Genomic DNA, 16,855 nt, shown 5'->3' with positions numbered 1-16,855 from the left:
TCTCTGCTCAATGCTTCGAGTTCGTTCGTGTCCGGTACTAAACCAATCAAAACACTGAGTCCAGATGCAACCGTGCTTCCGCATGTACGGGTAAATGTCTCCCAAGGCCTGGCTTACTCCGTGCACCATATAGCGTAGAAATTGCGCACACCGAACTATCACTCAGGAGGGCAGGGTAAAGAGAGGAGATAGTGATGTATCTGCTCGGCCAGTCATATTGCCGATTGGTGAGCGCCGAATATGCAGCCGTCCATGTGCACAAGTACCAAAAGTACGGACATCTTGGTAAAAGACCAATCCGATGTTCCGTTTGTGGTTGTGTCGGCAATTATCTGTATCACCTTTGGTGTGCAACTGAGCGTACAGGTACGGCGTAGCTGGGTGCACTTGTACAAGAACATACCCCTCACAGATTAGTGGGTGATTGATCACTTGTCTACTTTCTAATTGCATTAAAGGCAGTGTGCGCTGTCTTCTGTGCTCGAGCTGGTCTGCCCTTTCCCAGCTGTTTTAAAGGGGCTCTAGAGTAATTTAAATCTGCCTTACATCATCCTTTTGGCTGTGCCGTATTTCGTACGACTGCATCACCACTGGCCATCGCTATATATATCGATGGAACACGCGGATACACGAAAGAGTCAGGGCATCATGAAGAATGGGAACATGAAATACAGGATATCCATCAGTACTTCGCCTCCAATTTACTCAGTCAAAAGAATACATAATCTTATATTCAACTAACGCCTGAAAAATGGTGAACAAGACTACCACTGACTTGTATTTTATATTCGAACAATAAACACAAAACCAGAAAACTAAACCATCCAAGGCAAGATGGCCGAGCGGTCCAAGGCGTCAGGTTAAGGTTACCTTAACAGACAACTTCTTCTGAAGTTTCCTGATCTCCGACAGGGGGCGTGGGTTCGAATCCCACTCTTGTCAAAATTTTTTCCCCTTCCCTTTGTTTTTATGCTCCGAGATAGACCAACCCAATCAGAGAAGTGGAACCATGGTTCATATTGGAATCATGGAAAGGGGGACAGTTCCCGTATGAGCATGCAAAACATTCCGTACAGACCAGAGGTATACAGCGAGGCCGGAGTTCCTATTATCTACCATGAAAAAATAGATCAAATCACAATCAATTGATTCTTAATTAACAGTCACCAAAAGACCAAGTCGTAGGTCAAGTTCGGATCAAACTAACAATATCCTCTTAGATAAGATAGTGAAGAGGTAGATCTCAAAAAGACAAATCAGAAGTGAGAAGTGAAAATACACTCGCGGTCAGACTATTTTTATACCCTTTATTTCTTTCCATAGAAAAGAAAGAACTCGCTCGTTGATAAACAGAGCATTGCGCCATCAACCATCATTTCCATCACCAATTGAAACCACTGGAACGCCTTCCGGATGAGATACACGTAAAAATAAGACAAAAAAAAAAATTGTAAAAGGTGACTAAAGATACATATAAAGAAAGAGACGAGAAGGAAGATAAACCGATCTTACTCTTCGCCAAATTCAGCGGCCCCGTTGGCACCAACATTGTTGAAGGTAAGCTTCAACTTCGGTTGCCCAGGAGTAGCAGCGGCGAATGGCCCATCTGGAAGTTTGCCGGCGCCCTCAATGGCTCCCGGGCCGTCAAAGTTGGCGAATTGAGGGTAATTCTCGGTCTGCTTCTTCAGTTCAGAAGCACATTTGGTCTATTGCCTTGTCAGTACCATTCATATATAGAAGGGGGGGGAAGGGAACCTACTTCAATGTCATTAGCATCTTGGAACAAGAGACTGCCGTCCTCGTTGTAGGTCCGAGCATTCTGGCACATCAACCGGATATCGTCATAGAAAGCCTTGGAGCTCTGGTACTCCTCGCGGTTGATTTTCTTTCGAATCATCTCCATAGCAATCGGGTTCTGGATGATCATGTAGTAGTCAGGATATTGCGACTTCGGAGGTGGCTTCATGAACGGATCAATAACAGCGCGGGTAACAGGACCATCTTCGCTATCAGAGTCTTCGGCCGGTAACTCCTGCTCCATCTCCATCAGAGACTGGTAGACATTGTTGGTGATATCCTGCAACGCAGCTCGATCCGTGCTGCTCAACGTCTCCACAGGCTTCGCCTGCCGACCCCTCTTGCGCTTGGGCTGTGGCGTTTCTTCTATTTGTTCTTCCGCCTTACGCTTGGGCGCTGGTCCTCTGCGGCCACGCTTTTTCGGTTGAGGAGTTTCGGAGCCATCTCGAGATGGTTCTGGGGACGATTCCACGGGCTGTCCCTTACGCGTCCGCTTATCCTTGTTCGACCGGCGACGCTCAACTCTTGCCTCCTTACGAGCAATGGCATCTTCAATGCTATCGTCATCGGCATCCACAGCCATGAGCCATTGCTCTTCGGTAAGACCATCGTCGTACCGGGTAGACTTGCGCTCACGAGCGCCACGACCAGCCACTTCAGCTTCAACCTCTTCCGTGACGGGGTTGTCTTCGGCCATGTAGAGTTCGGGCAGTTCATCCTCGGCCATCAAACGAGGTATCTTACCGGGACCATAGACGTCGTTATCCGCCCGGTCTTTGTCAATAGCCTGGAAAGTGACCAGCTCTTCAGCGGAACGCGCCATAATGTCGTTTAAGTCATCGTCATCCATTTCATCGTGGTCGCCAATTTGATCCGCAGCTTCGGCAGTCTCCAGCAGGGTCCGCAGTAGAGCATCACGTTCCTCGTTGGTGGACTTATTATCGAATTTACCGGCCTGGATGACCTTGCCGTCCATGTCGAGCTTGAACTGCGCACGCTCCAGGATCTTTTCTTCAACAGAGTTGGAGCTGATCAACCGCAGGATACGGACCTCGTTCTTTTGACCGATACGATGCGCACGATCCTGAGCCTGCAAATCCTGGTGAGGGTTCCAGTCCGAATCGAAAATGACAACCGTATCAGCGGCCTGAAGGTTGAGACCCAGGCCACCAGCGCGCGTCGAAAGCAGGAAACAGAAGTACTCCGAATTGGGATCATTGAACAGCTTCAAGAGGTCGGAACGGTCGTCCGACTTGGTGGCACCATCGAGACGAAGGTACTTCAACCCCCGAAGCCGCAGGAAATCCTCCATAATGTTCATGATCTGTGTCATCTGGAAGAACATCAAGACACGATGGCCAGTCGCCCGGAATTTTGGAAGGATCCTGTCCAGAAGTTCGAATTTACCTGCGGTTCGCCAAAGAAGGTCGTTGGAGGTTCTCGCGGGATTCATTTGGTCCTCCACAGGCTCGAAAACGAAAGGATGATTGCAGAGCTTCCGCAACTGCATCAGCATGTTGCTGAGACCACGCATGCCAGTCTTTCCACCCTTTCCATCACTGACGACCATCTTATTGTGAGTTACAAGTTGTCTATACAGCTTGGCTTGCAATGCAGAGAAACGACACTTGATGACACGCTCCTGCTTCTCAGGCAAGTCCTTCTCAACATCCTTCTTGAGACGCCTGAGCAGGAACGGCCGCAGAACCTTGTGGAGACGACGAATAACGAGCAGCTGCTCTTCTTCACTCAACTCCATGCGATCTTGACTTCCGGTGTTGGCAAACGGTGTGTTGAACCACTCATCGAACGACTTAACCGACTTGAAAATGTTGGGCAAGACGAAGTTCAGCAGAGCCCAAAGTTCAGGAAGATTGTTCTGCAATGGAGTACCGGTCAAAATCAGACGGTATCGACAGCTGTAGTATGTCGAAAGAGTACTGCTCAATTTCGACTGTGTGTTCTTCATACGGTGACCTTCGTCGACAATCATGTGAGTCCACTTGATTTTGCTCAGAACTGGCCGGTCCTTAATAATGTACTCGTAGGTGGTCAGAAGAACCTGGAAGTTGCCATAGCGAATCTGCTGCTGTTGCTGTTTTCGTGCATTTGGAGGTCCCTTATACACGACCCTAGAAACAGCAGGTGCCCACTTTTCGAACTCCAAATTCCAGTTTGTCAGAGTACTGAGCGGGACAATGACCAAGAAGGGACCGTTGTTACGCTTCTTCTCAATGACATAGGTAATCAAACTTATGGTTTGAATGGTCTTTCCGAGACCCATTTCGTCAGCCAAGATACCGTTCAGGTTGTTGTTGTAAAGTGAAATCATCCACTGCAAACCACGCATCTGGTACTCCTTCAGGGTGCCACCGATGAGAATCTTAGGCTGATCAGTGACCTCTTCGCGGATACGGTGTGCCACAGCGTAGTAGTCAATCTTTTTCTTGTCGCCACCTTCGTCGTCATCCTCGCCGGTAATAATTTCTTCCTCTTCCTCTTCATAGAATTGTTGCTCATCCTCGCCATATCGTTCGGCTTGACTACGCTGTTGTTCACGGACCGAGTCGGCGAGCTGCTTTAGGAAGTTGTCCGTCTGCCTGAGCAGATGCGAAATACGCGAATCCTTAGCTTGTCCCAAGAGTTTCAAGTAAGTCTCTTCATCGTTAGCCTTCAAAGCCTGCAGACGCTGCTTGGCAGTCCGCTCCACACGCTTCTGCTCCTCGCGCTCCATGTGCTGGTGGTGTTGCAGCATCATGCGACCCAATTTATGCATGCGATTGCGTTGCTGTTGAGCAGCGTTTTGAAGTTCGATACCATGGTTGAGGATAGCCTGCAGATGGTCGTACTGCTTCTTCTTCTCCCTAGTTTCACGAGCATCGCGTTGCTGCTTCTCCAATTTCTCAGTGATCCTAGCTTCGCGCAGAGACTGTTTCTTCATACGGCGGTGGCTGGAGCGATTGGCGGTCATGCCTAAGTTGTCATAATGGAACATCTCGTTCTGGATCTGTTTGCGGAAGAGCCTTTGCTTGGGTAATAGGTTGAGCATCTTGTACTCAATCAATGCCTTCAGCTTCAGCGAATCGTCACCCGTCGGCGCGTCGCTACGACTCGTATCCCAGACACCGAGGTTGGCAGGGAGTTCTGCCAGTTCTGCTTTCCGCGCATTGATCTTGTTGTACAGCGCCGTTTCCCTGTCCTCGCGCACTTGCTCTAGATCCAGACCAGCAGGCAACAAAGCCGGAACGCGCGCACGGTTTGCGCGAGAAGCATGGTCTCCATAGGTGATAGACTTCGCTAATGAATCGTATGGCGACTGGAAACTGTCGTAGTATTCCCTTGCCGGCGGTGCAGGCTCCACACTTTCAGCGGATTGGCTTGTTTTGCCTTGCGCTACACCGTCAAGAACGGACTCGGCGGCCGAGACGTTATCGGCGGGTGCAGGTGTTTGCGGTTTCTTTGACGCGAATAATTGTTGTTGAACACGGGGAGGAATCGCGAGGTTCTTCGACAGCATCTTGAACGCCAAGATCTGGTTTCTGAGTGTTGCTAACTGTTCCGCGGAGAAGCTACCGCTGGTAGCAGGCGCATTCTGGGCAGATGAGGTCTGTCCAGAAGGCTGCGACTGTGCGCCTGTTGGTGTTGAGGCATCCTGAGATGCACCGGTAGAGGAAACGGAGCCATTTCGACCTACGTTACCACCGTCAGTCAGTTGCCAAGTCCCGATATCGTCTTTGTTATGCGACAAATAACACGGTTTGTAGAGGCCTCCTTACCGTGGCCGTTCGCAACTGCATCTGGAGTCGCACCATTCAGCTGTTGCTGACGTTGTTGCACTTGGAGCTGTTGCTGTTGTTGCGCGTACCGTTGTCTGTGGAATACCTGCTGTCGTTGAACGGCTGAGAGAAAGTTATGAGCCTTCAGGTATTCAGGATCGTCAGGGCGCACGCCTTGTTCTTGCATCTGCTTGAACTTCTAAAGTAGATGTTAGACAGATTCCATTGCAATGACTAGTGGCAGAAGGTGACGGGGACAGAATGGGAGAAATCTACATGGCATGGCTAGAGACAAGGGGCGGTAAAAAAAAAAAAAGAAAAAAACACGTTACCTTGATGGTTTCTTGGACAGTTGCCTGGGTCAAATTTGGTGGCAAACCCATATTCCCAGTCGCCATATTTGGCGTTGACTGGAGAGACGCCATGTTTTGATTATTTAACGCGTTTTTACGGTGTTCATAAGCGACGTAGACACGTTGGGATGGCAGACAAGGCTATACGTGAATGCGATGGAGCAACTGCTGTCAATAAGAAAACACGTGAAGGGCCCCAAAAAATAAAAAATTAAAAAAGGCCGCGAAAAGCAACAGAATCAAGGCCGCGCCTAGTGTTTAAAAAAAAGGCGCGTCAAAACTATTGACTTGGACGGAGGAAAAGGTTCCTTTGTGTGGATCACAACGTATATCAGATTCCTTGGCGATATGTGGAATGAGTGATGGTTGCGAAATGCACTCGGTCGGGGATGGGTTGAGAGACCGCGGGTAAGGAGAAAAGAGGGAATTGAGAGGGGAGGGAAAGCGCGATGGCGACTGGGGAGTAAGCCCAGTGGGGATTTGCCGGAAGCACAAGGCGCGTGGAAAGAGAGAGAGAGAGGGGGAAAAAATATATACGGGGGGAGGGGGGGATGGGGATGGAATGGAAATGGTAGAAAAAACGACGATGGATGGATGGATGGAGATGGAGGAGGGACGGACTGGGCTGTTCGCGACCTGTAACTGTTGCTGCTGCTGCTGGTGTCGTGGTGGTCGGGGACGCTGGGAACGGGACACCGGCAGAAGTTTCGGCAGCACGTGACTTCATGACTCAGCAACCTTGGCGGACATTCTACAGTGCTACAGTAGGAACAATGCTACTCGGATTCAAGACTCTTTCCAGAGACTAATACGACAAATAAAAATACATTGCCCATACTCCTCGCTCACTTCCGAATAATCCAGCCGAAACTCCTGAACATACAATAGACGCTGTGAATGCGATTATACAAAGTGAAATAAAACTTAGTACGCACCGCCTGCGAACACAGGTCGCTTCATCGGAGGCGGCGGCGGTGGAGGCTTCTTTGCACGCGATGGTGGCGGAGGTGGTGGTGCCTTCTTGAACGTTCCGGAGCCGTTCATAGAACTGCCTCCTTGGTAGAATCCATTGCCATACGAGGGCGTTGGAGAGGATCGTTCGCCGTAATATTCATCAGGGCTGGTGCCGGTGGAATAGTTCTCGGAACGATCAGTGTACGGATCGGAAGCGACTCTGTTGACGGGTCGGAGTTGAGAGATACGAGCACCCAAATTCTCGCTTGTTGTTCGAGATGAATATGAGTTGTTGTAGGCAGGTTCCTGCCGTAACTGCGTAGGTCCCTCAAAAGTCGACGTTCGGCTGATGGCTGGTCGCTGGATGTCAATGCCAGCCGTATAGGGGTCGCGCACTGGCGATTCTGAAAGTACAGGTTTGCTCGAACGGACGATGGGAGTAGGTTGCAGCATGTTCGTGTTCTCCTCGTGAAGAGGCTCGAAGCGCTCGTGATAAGAATGCGTCGTGTTGGAACGGGTGCGCCCAATGCGGCGGCCGTTGTTAGGAGTACGTGGAGAACCTTGACTACTGTAGTATGAAAGTTAGCAATTGTCCCGAAAATCCAGTACCCCGTTTCTACTCACCCGCCAGGCCAGTCATTCTTCAGCTGGAGAAGCGCCTCCGTGCATTGCTCATGGTACTTCAGCTGAGCATCCAAGAAGGCTGCCATATCGACAACACCTTCACCTTCGGTCTCTTTGACATCCTGCATCCGTCGGAGTACATCGTCGTTCGCCTCTTCGTACTTGACTTTCTGTGTCCGTAGTTCTTCTTCCACGCGGAAGTCCTCTTTCTTCGCCTTCTGCATCTTGGAGAGGGAAGTATCGTAGGCCAGTCGTCGGCTATCGAGCTTCTTGCGAGCATTCTGTCATCCGGTTAGATTGTGGTCCGTTGAGCAAATAGAGAATGAATAGTACCTGGTAGTCTTTCATTTGAGTCATGGATCTGTCAAGAGACTCCAACCATGTAGCGTTCGCCTGCGCGATGTAGCTTTCCTGCACACGTGCGATCCGTTCTTCGGTGCGTCCGAACACTAATTACAAGAACATTAGTCATGTCTCTTCGACTAGCATAAAGGACCACGGATACTCACTTGTAAGACAGCGACCATATTCAGAATACGCATCAAAATCCTCCCCATGGGTGACCATGTTAGTTCCCAGATGAGCAATTGGCAGTGTCTTTTCCTTGTCGTCGCCTTCGCTGCGCTTCGAAATGGACTTGAGGTAGCAAGCCAGAGCTTTGTGGATGCGATCGAGACCTTGGACTCGTTAGCCATTATCGAGAGCTACCAATGGCATGGTTACTCACCCTCGTGCCTGACGTTCATCTCTGTCTCCATCGCTTTGAAGTCATCCGTCAAATTGGTTCTGACTTCATTGCCCATTCTCTCCCCCGCCCATTGCTTGAAGCGATCGAACTTTCGGTTCATTGTGGTGGTTGTGGTTGTATGGATGAATCTAGTAGAGTGGTGTGGTAGAGTACGATAAAAATTGAAGACTGTCGCGTGAGATGTTGCCAAAGAGCGTGTGTAGAGAATAAGAGAGTGTAAGTGTAAGTAAAAGCGAAACGAAAGACCAATACCCCACGGGAGCAGAAAAAGAGGAGGAGGAAACGGGATTTAATGGAAGGACACGCCACCAGAGTTTAGCTAAGGATGAGAGGCAGTGCCTGCCCCTTTCGGCATCTCAAACTGGTGCTTCAGGAAGACCTGAAACTTGTTGCTTCTGATGGGCCCAGAACCGAGTCTGATTGTCCGGTGACACGCGTTGGTGGGGCAGCGGTGGAGGACACTACTCAGGGTAGGCTTGCCACGGGTGTTGCTATTCTGGGAATGTCAGTCTGCATACGGAGTACCTACACTGCTAGTACATACTACATACTACATACTACATACTATTGTACTGTTACTCTAAACTTTAGAAAAGCGTGACAATGTATAGTTACAGGTGTCCTGGCTTTTCTTTCTTCTTTTCCTTTCTTTTCTTTTCTTTTTTTTTTTTTTTTTTTTTGACTGGTAGCATGCAATGTTACATTATTAGAAAAATGTAAAAAAGAGTACGCCATCAGAGGTGCACCCTGCAGATCTTCAACAGTGCGTTATTCCATACAAGGCAAGTGTCCAGTGAGCATGAAGTCATTGCGATTATCATTAACAAAGGTGTGAAAAATTTTTGGTAACGATCTTTCCTATCCCATTGCGTTTTTACTGAGACATTCAGAGGTCGAACCAAGGTACAACTGACTCTTGTGTGGAATAATATGTATGTAGATTGACACTACAGGACATTGAAAATAGTATTATCAATCTATTCCGGCCATTGGCCTCTGGCCTCTCAAAGACAAACTTAAGAGAGTATTCAGAAATAGTATTACCCCGTACTACGAGCCAAGCTGGTCAATGCATGCCCCGTATGTACCTTGTCCTTAGCTTATCTGCGATACTCCGTACCTGACAGTCGATCACATCAGGAGATTAACCAGGACAATAACGGGAAGAGCGTTCCATGTTCCGTATGGAGTACCCCTGATACTGAGGCGATGCTAGATATCGGTAATCAGATCATGATTCGGTCATTTCACCCTCATACTACTAGCATCTTCGCCGGTAGATTCAGGATGCAGAAGCTTACTGTTCTACACACTCCATTCTACTTTTTTTTGAAAAAAAAAAAAAAAAAAAAAAAAAAAAAAAAAAAAAACAGGACCTATAATGACCGCTGCTTCAAGATAAAAGTGCCATAAGTCAAGGAGTTGCTTTTGTGCCATTTTGCCCCCAACAAGGGACTCAGAAACCATCGCAGACGATGTTGATATGCAACTTGTGATTATAAAAATCTACATCGATGACCTCGGATGCTAAGGAACACGGATGGACCGCAGAGCCGTAGCAAGCATGTGGTTCTAGAAGGCGCTGGTGCCAAACACCATCTCAAAGAGTGAGCTCTCAATACCATCATATGGCAAGTGAATTAGATGCGTCTTGTTGAATATACTCTGGAACATCTACTCAGCAATGGTCTCATTTCTTATAATGTTGATGAGGAGATTGCCGAACGAGCGCTGGCTGGGTCATGTTGATAAAATTGTAGTTCCTATGATCAAGGAGTTCAATGAAGTCCCTGAGATAGAAGGCTTACAGAGTCCTCGGTGGGAGGATGGATACCTTGATATATCCTTTTAGGATGTTTTTCAATAGCTGGTCACTGTTCTGACATACACTCAGCTTGTCGATCCGGACCGCTTTAACTTGAAAAAAGGTACAAACTGCTACTGTCAAGTTTCTTCGAGGTCCGGGGAAAACTCTGAAAAGAGCCATTTGAATCACTGCAGTGTCATGTAGATTCGAGTCATTGAGAAAGAAGTGATATACAACTCCCCTGCTACAACAAGAAGCGACAGTATGTACATATTCGTAGATTTCCACTCGGCAAAGAGATCTTCATTACGTATCAAGCCACGAAAAATAAAATCGAGCCCTGTTTCAGATTGAGTATCCCCTCCGTATAGAGCACAGATGATATCCCCTGTTCCTGGCAGATTTAGTTTTATGTTGCATATCCGTTAATCGGGATGCTTGATTCAATTCAGGATTACCCCTGGCTACGTACGCACGCATAAGGAATACGAGTATTCAACAGAGTATTGGCACTCTGTAAACACTGCAATACTTGACTAGTTGTTGTGACCGGGAGTCCTCTATATTCACACGGTTATGATACTGGACTATGCTAGTAACGATGCTGCTGCTTTACACACATCCCATTGACTGTCAGTGAATGACAGTTTTACAGATTGAAGGTATAGTCAGCCAGTAGGGGAGTTATATAGTAGGTATATTTCGTTCGGCGATATGCACAGGTATGAAGCGACTCGATGTCTTGTACTTCCACCTCAGGGGTTAAGAAAATCGAGCACATAGAATAAAGACATGAATAGGTCATTAAGAGGAATAGGTACAGCTGAACTCGTAACAATTCCCATTTTGAACACCATAATGCAGATTCTTTTGCTATGATACGCCCACACAATGCACAGACACTGGAAGAAAATTTTCTGACTTTTTTTCCCTTTCCCTTTTTTGGTCGTTAATTTAAGAAAGTTGGTGGCCACAACCTTAATTCGCTAAGGACGTGTATCCGCAGTCGCCTAAGTACATTTGTCTCATAGCAAAAGAAGAACATTTTCAACCCGTCACAAACAAAACTCCACCCATTAAAACCCTTACTCCTTGGTCTTCTGGGTACCACGGAGCAGACCGGTTCTCCGGGCAGCAATAAGACCGGCCTTTTGACCACGGGCAGCGTACCGGGACATGGTAGAGGCCTTACCGATGTGCTGGTGGTTACCACCACCGTGAGGCTATAGAAAATAATGTCAGAGATTCTGTTCTTGCAATTGTAGAGATAGAGAAAACATACGTGATCCACGGGGTTCATGGCAACACCACGAGTCTTGGGCCACGAGTTGCGCTTGACAGCGAACTTGTGCTTGGCGCGAGAAGCCTTGAGCAAAGGCTTGTCGGTACGGCCACCACCGGCAACGATACCAACCATACCACGAGAGGTGTTCTTGACAACCTTCTTGGCACCGGAGGGCAGCTTGATACGGGTCTTGCCGTCCTCAGGGTTCTGGCCGATGACGGTAACGTAGTTGCCGGAGGTACGGCCGAGAGCACCACGGTCACCAGACTTCTCCTCAACATTGGTGATGACGGTACCTTCGGGGACAGAGGCGAGAGGGAGGACGTTGCCGACGGTCAGAGTAGCGTTCTTTCCGGCATAGATGAACTGGCCAGTGTACATGCCCTCGTTGGCAATGAAGGTCTCGGTGACCTGCTTGAACTTGTAGGGGTGACGGAACTGGACCTTGGCGAGGGGAGCACCACGGCCGGCATCGTGGACGATCTCCTTCACGACACCACGAGTGTATCCATGACGCTCAGCGAAGTCGAGCGTACGGAACTGGGCGGGAGCCTTGTTGAGACGGGTGTGGGCCGCTGAACGCAGAGAAAAACGAGTCTCGTCAGCAATTCTATATCTCCATTGTTGTTTCCTGCCCGTCGTCTTTTCGAGTTCGAAAAACGATGTCTTTGGCTTCGTTCAGGGTATTTTTCTTTTTTGCGGTCGCACTCACTGAAAATGGATCCACGTCCCTTTCTCTGATTGCGGATCACACGACCCATGGCGACTTTTTATCTGAGGACCTAACGTTAGTATCACGAAGAAGTCCGCCTGATGACCGGGTGGTGGGAGTGTTCTTGAATGCTCGTACCTCAAAAATCGGAAAATGGGCTTGTCGGGTTGGTTGTTAGGAGAGAATTCGTAGAAGAGCGGACTGTGTGGGCTTTAGGGCGGAATCGCTAATCTAACCGAGTTGGCACTAGTGCCCTTCTGGGTTGCCCTTTACGGTAGACCAAATAAGCGTTATTCCACGTTTACTTTGTATTTTAGTATGGATAAGTGTTAGGAATCAATCAAGATCCAATTAACTATTATCAACAGTCTTTTATCTATCATAATATGTATATTTCCAGTGGAATTCTCTTTGATCCTTAAGTTGGCATGAGGATTCTGTCGACCCTAACTAGCTTCAGCTGACTAAGCCGGAAGTCTAACTAACTAACTAGTTAACTCGTTAACTATCTAACGCAACGCGGTTAACCTCGCGTTGGAGGCTTGTTATTTGGCCATGGTCCAACTCATATGCAAGCGCATGATGTCGCATCGACACAAGTAGCTTGAGTGATGGAAATCGCCATCAATTTGATGGATTCTGTCAGGCAAGCTATATCAACTAGTCCTCAAGCTCTGGTCTCCTGCAGATATTTGACTGAATATCAGATTGGCGCAAGGCATTTGTTCCGCATGATTGCGTGAAAAGAATTCTGCTAGAACAGTCCGATCAGAATGAGATATATACAGCTACATCTGTCGTCAAGCTACCTTGAGCATACGGTATCGATGTCAATAGTACCACCCAGGCATGGTGTCTACGGAGAGAGAGACCCGACGGAGAATACGCGATTGCGATTGTCTTGGAAACAAAAGCTGAAATAATTGAGACGGTGCCCCCAATTACCCGCCCCGGATTCGAGGAAAGCGCATGGGCAGGGCATGGAAGTCATGCCAGTGCTAGCATGGTCTCCTTAGATGCTTAGACTTGCTCCTCGTTTGACATATCAGCCTTAAGACTGCGGCTGCTTAGACCAATCCGTTTCCATTTCTATATACACTCGTTTCGACTTCTGCCCTTTTCCGACTCTTATTTTACAATATCATGCCAGCTGCCGGCCAAAATTGATCTGTACAATTTTATCAAGTACTTCTGCGTAGTTTGTCGTAATTCGGAGCTTATCGATGATGCCAGACGGACCAGGCGCGTAAAAGCCGCGCATCAACCGAATTGAACGGCGCGCCCACTTAACTTTCTCCCTGCTTACCATCTTTCCTTCCCCGGATCCAGACCACCGCTTGTGCAACATCACCCCCAAGTCGAGCATGTCGTCGCTTTCCGACTCAGAGCTGTCGTCGCTATCGTCAGCGCCTCCTACTGACGATGAAAATGCCCCCATGGCCGTCGATGAGCCTGTTGGCATCACCAAGTACTTCAAGAAGGAATCCGAAACTCCGCCGCCAAAACGGGAACCCTCACCACCGCACGAATATGTGCTCGAAGACAATTCAGATATTGCTGTAAGTTGTGAACGGAGAAATTGGTTTATTAGAGTGCCTACATGACGCGTTGTTTGCTTGATTTGACACGCTTCCTGACTTGTCGCAATCGTGTAGTTCATAGTGATGTTTCGCGCGCGTTTCCACGAAGTGTTTCCCCGATCGACGCCTCACTACGGCCCGCAAGATATTGAGCGAGGAGCAGTGGAAAAACCACCGGGAGATTATATTGAGAGGTTGCTATGTGCATTGTTGGGCTTGGTATTGAACAGAAAGAAGGATGTTGAGTATGGCCGCCACCCTGTGCCCAACCCACTCTACGAACGAGAACCGACGATATTCTCGATTTATTGAGAGACGAAATCAAGTTAAGTATATTGGGTACAGTCTAATCATTTCTACTTACGCAGGCGAAATCATTACCAGCGCCCTCTGGAGGAAGCAGTTCAAACACATGCGTCTCAATGGCCCAAGGCTTGGCAAGACAAGAACCCCCTTCACGGGGGACGCAACTTTGCGTCTATGGAACCAAATGAACGGGTAAATCAAAAGACTATCTGGGAATCATAGAAATATTCTGACCATTTCTGTTTCTAGTTGCTACTGATCAAATCGTTGATCCTCTGGGCCCTTTCCTCCTCCGAAGCCGTCCAAGCGAAGATCAAAGAATCCTATAAGCAAGCGCGCCATGATGATGATCTGAATCAGCCTCTATCCGTGCAACCCTGGGGTCGCGATGGTCTTAAGCGTCGATACTGGCTTATCGAAGGCATGGACGATACACACTTTAGGTTATATCGGGAAGGTAACCCTGCGTTGAAGAACGTCACTTGGTGGAGTGTTGCAGGGACCATTCCCGAGCTGCAGAGCTTTGCCGATAAGCTTGGAGAGGACAAGAGTACCCATTCGAAAAAGCTCAGTGAGAGAATTAAGAATTCCGTCCCTCGGTTCGAGGGCTCCGAAGAGGTAAGTTTGCATGCACTTCGCTTGTGGCATATCGTGAACTGTACTGATATGCACTAGAAACGTAAACGACGCGACTACAGAATTGCGCGCAAAGCTGCATTTTCTCGACCCGAACCAGGTTTCTCTCTCTACGAGGGTCGTACTCGTGGAAAGAAGCTCAAATACACATATTCTGACGATGAGGAAATCTTTTCTGATGATCAACCCACAACTCGAAAATCCATTCGGAACGCCTCCGGTACCACCACTCCTGCAGAAGCCGCTGGTCCTCGGTTTACAGCAAGCGGGAGGCAAGTTCGGACTCGTGCTGGGGGTCTGTATGGTGAAGCTCTGCTCGCTAATCAACGTGACGATGCAGCAGATGGGGAAGACACTGGCAGACCCCAAAGAACGCGGACTACTCGCACAAACGGATATGCTGGCTACGACATAGATATCGGCTCGGAAGGAGGACTGTCCAGCGAAAATGAGTGGCAGGGCGGTGACGACGAAGAAGATAATTACTTTGAAGGCGATGATGAGGAGGAAGCGAGTGGAGACGAGTCGATGACTAATGGCGAAATCCCAAGTCTCGTGGTTCAGCTCCGGTATGGGAAGGGCAGAGCCTCGAACGGCCCTGACGAGGATACAACTCAAGAGGCAGTAAACCACTCCAGTGAACAACAGCCTCCTATTTCTACTCAACGGGAATCCAGTGTGAATGGAAACGGATCTACAGATACGGCACAGGATGCTGATTCCCAGATGCAACTGGATGAAACACCAGTGGCAGCAGGACAGTCGTTTGAATCCCAAAAGGAACAACCTAACGGCTTCAACCAAGGTCCCCATGTCACATCCGTTAGCCAACCTGCCGCTGTTGGCACTGAGACAGGCTAGCAGGTAGCAACTTGGACTATTTCGAAGACTTCATACTATTGAAGGGAAACCTACGTACTAATAGTGTATTGTGTTCTTTGTTTCTGACTAGAGACCACTTACTGTCTTTTCGCTGGATATGTATGGGATAAAACAAGGAGTTTTCCACTGGCGTTTGTAACATTAGAAAACGGGAACATGTCAATCCGAAAACATCTTGAAATTATTGTAGCAATTCATTTGAAGGTGTCCAGTCAGCACTTCTCATTTCTCACTCTGTAGTTAAATCCAGATCAAGCATGTATAACGTGCGCATCAGTTCTATACATAACCACCCATGATAATGACTTATACGGGATCTGATATATCAACAACTTTGCAGTTGATGCAAATGAAACGAGTGTTAAATTCCAACGCCGTGAACCTATTAACTCCGATTATGCAAACCCATCAACCCGGGTGGGAGTATTAACAAAGACTTTCAATCAGAACCAGCGTTTGCGAATTGCGTCTTGTAGAACTGTAAGAACTCGGAGAGTGTCAGCCTTTCTAATTCACACTACAACCAACAATGAATTCGACATTAGACACCATACAATTCGGAGGCGTGGACGGATTAATACTGGGGCGCACTTACATCTTCAACTTGTCCCGCGAATCGGGCGTCCTTTGTAAATTTCAACGGAGGAAGCTTCCAGTTGTTGACCTCGTACCACCACCGGCGTATCCTGCTTCCCAGTGTTCTGCCGCTCAGCGAGGCGTTGCGGTTCCAGTATCGCCATCCGGAGAGGGCGAGGGTCCAGAGAGTGCCCTGGACTAGCGGGAGGATGACCTATACGGGTCACTATCAGTCACTCTTTCCCTATCTCCTTTCAAGAAGCGCAGACCAACCTGATCCCTAATCGTAATCCAAGCAACCCGTCCCCAAGTATCCGCATCCTTCAGACTAGCCAAGTAGCTCTGCTCGAACCGCAAATCCGGCAATGGAGGGAGATGCTTCTGCCGGACCATAGTTCTCACCATTCGACTGGGATCAACCACATCGGAAGGAATGCTGTCTGTATCGTCCGTGATTGCGGATTCAAGAACATGATGCTTCTCCGAGGCGGAGGTGGTTGGGTTGATGTCGTGGGCCGGGGAGGGATCGGGGATTACAGAGGCGGCTTGGACAGTCCCTGCAATTTCAGATGCTGGTTCGGCCATGATGGCAATATTTGTGAGACAATTGGCGTGTGGTAGTAGCTGTCGTTGCTTTTGTTGATGGTAGTGGTAGTTGTATATGGATCTATTCTCCTGGCGCAAAGCGGAGAAGCCAAAATTACAGGTCATGTAATATAGTGACAATACATACATACCCCTCCAGCCAAAGAGCCTCCCCACCTTTCCGTCTTATTCCTGATTCTCACTTCTCTCACTTTCTCCTTTCCTTTTCCTTCT

General features: G+C 48.4%; 5 protein-coding genes and 1 non-coding gene across 6 annotated transcripts; 2 read left to right on the top strand and 4 right to left on the bottom strand.

Moving 5' to 3' along the window:
- The first annotated feature begins 828 nt into the window (after positions 1–828).
- On the top strand, positions 829–942 carry EURHEDRAFT_t109. The gene has a single exon. It is a non-coding gene; the product is annotated as a tRNA-Leu (tRNA).
- Positions 943–1,508: 566 nt separating this feature from the next.
- Positions 1,509–5,998, bottom strand: EURHEDRAFT_516707 (putative RSC complex subunit (Sth1); the record flags this gene model as incomplete). The annotated part of the gene is made up of 4 exons (XM_040786504.1): positions 1,509–1,706; positions 1,760–5,487; positions 5,574–5,772; positions 5,906–5,998. 4 exons carry the CDS (start codon positions 5,996–5,998, stop codon positions 1,509–1,511), a joined length of 4,218 nt encoding a protein of 1,405 aa, XP_040637117.1.
- Positions 5,999–6,636: 638 nt separating this feature from the next.
- Positions 6,637–8,616, bottom strand: EURHEDRAFT_414232 (BAR domain protein). The gene is made up of 5 exons (XM_040782369.1): positions 8,232–8,616; positions 8,014–8,181; positions 7,838–7,953; positions 7,505–7,785; positions 6,637–7,448 (listed from the first exon to the last, which is right to left on the bottom strand). Exons 1-5 carry the CDS (start codon positions 8,350–8,352, stop codon positions 6,851–6,853), a joined length of 1,284 nt encoding a protein of 427 aa, XP_040637116.1. The 5' UTR covers positions 8,353–8,616; the 3' UTR covers positions 6,637–6,850.
- A 2,528-nt stretch (positions 8,617–11,144) lies between these two features.
- Positions 11,145–12,105, bottom strand: EURHEDRAFT_460242 (60S ribosomal protein uL2; the record flags this gene model as incomplete). The annotated part of the gene is made up of 3 exons (XM_040784636.1): positions 11,145–11,282; positions 11,342–11,919; positions 12,057–12,105. The coding sequence occupies 3 exons, from the start codon at positions 12,103–12,105 to the stop codon at positions 11,145–11,147; spliced, it is 765 nt and encodes a 254-aa protein (XP_040637115.1).
- Positions 12,106–13,420: 1,315 nt separating this feature from the next.
- On the top strand, positions 13,421–15,439 carry EURHEDRAFT_379145 (uncharacterized protein; the record flags this gene model as incomplete). Its single annotated transcript, XM_040779140.1, has 5 exons — positions 13,421–13,615; positions 13,712–13,881; positions 14,005–14,134; positions 14,192–14,560; positions 14,618–15,439. The coding sequence occupies 5 exons, from the start codon at positions 13,421–13,423 to the stop codon at positions 15,437–15,439; spliced, it is 1,686 nt and encodes a 561-aa protein (XP_040637114.1).
- Positions 15,440–15,853: 414 nt separating this feature from the next.
- Positions 15,854–16,697, bottom strand: EURHEDRAFT_414229 (DUF1770 domain-containing protein). The gene is made up of 3 exons (XM_040782368.1): positions 16,310–16,697; positions 16,056–16,250; positions 15,854–15,977 (listed from the first exon to the last, which is right to left on the bottom strand). The coding sequence occupies exons 1-3, from the start codon at positions 16,619–16,621 to the stop codon at positions 15,900–15,902; spliced, it is 585 nt and encodes a 194-aa protein (XP_040637113.1). The 5' UTR covers positions 16,622–16,697; the 3' UTR covers positions 15,854–15,899.
- Between the last annotated feature and the right edge of the window lie 158 nt (positions 16,698–16,855).

Source organism: Aspergillus ruber (genome assembly GCF_000600275.1).
Source record: "Aspergillus ruber CBS 135680 unplaced genomic scaffold scaffold00021, whole genome shotgun sequence".
Taxonomy (NCBI): Eukaryota; Fungi; Ascomycota; class Eurotiomycetes; order Eurotiales; family Aspergillaceae; genus Aspergillus; species Aspergillus ruber.
This window is presented reverse-complemented; position numbering and strand designations above follow the sequence as displayed.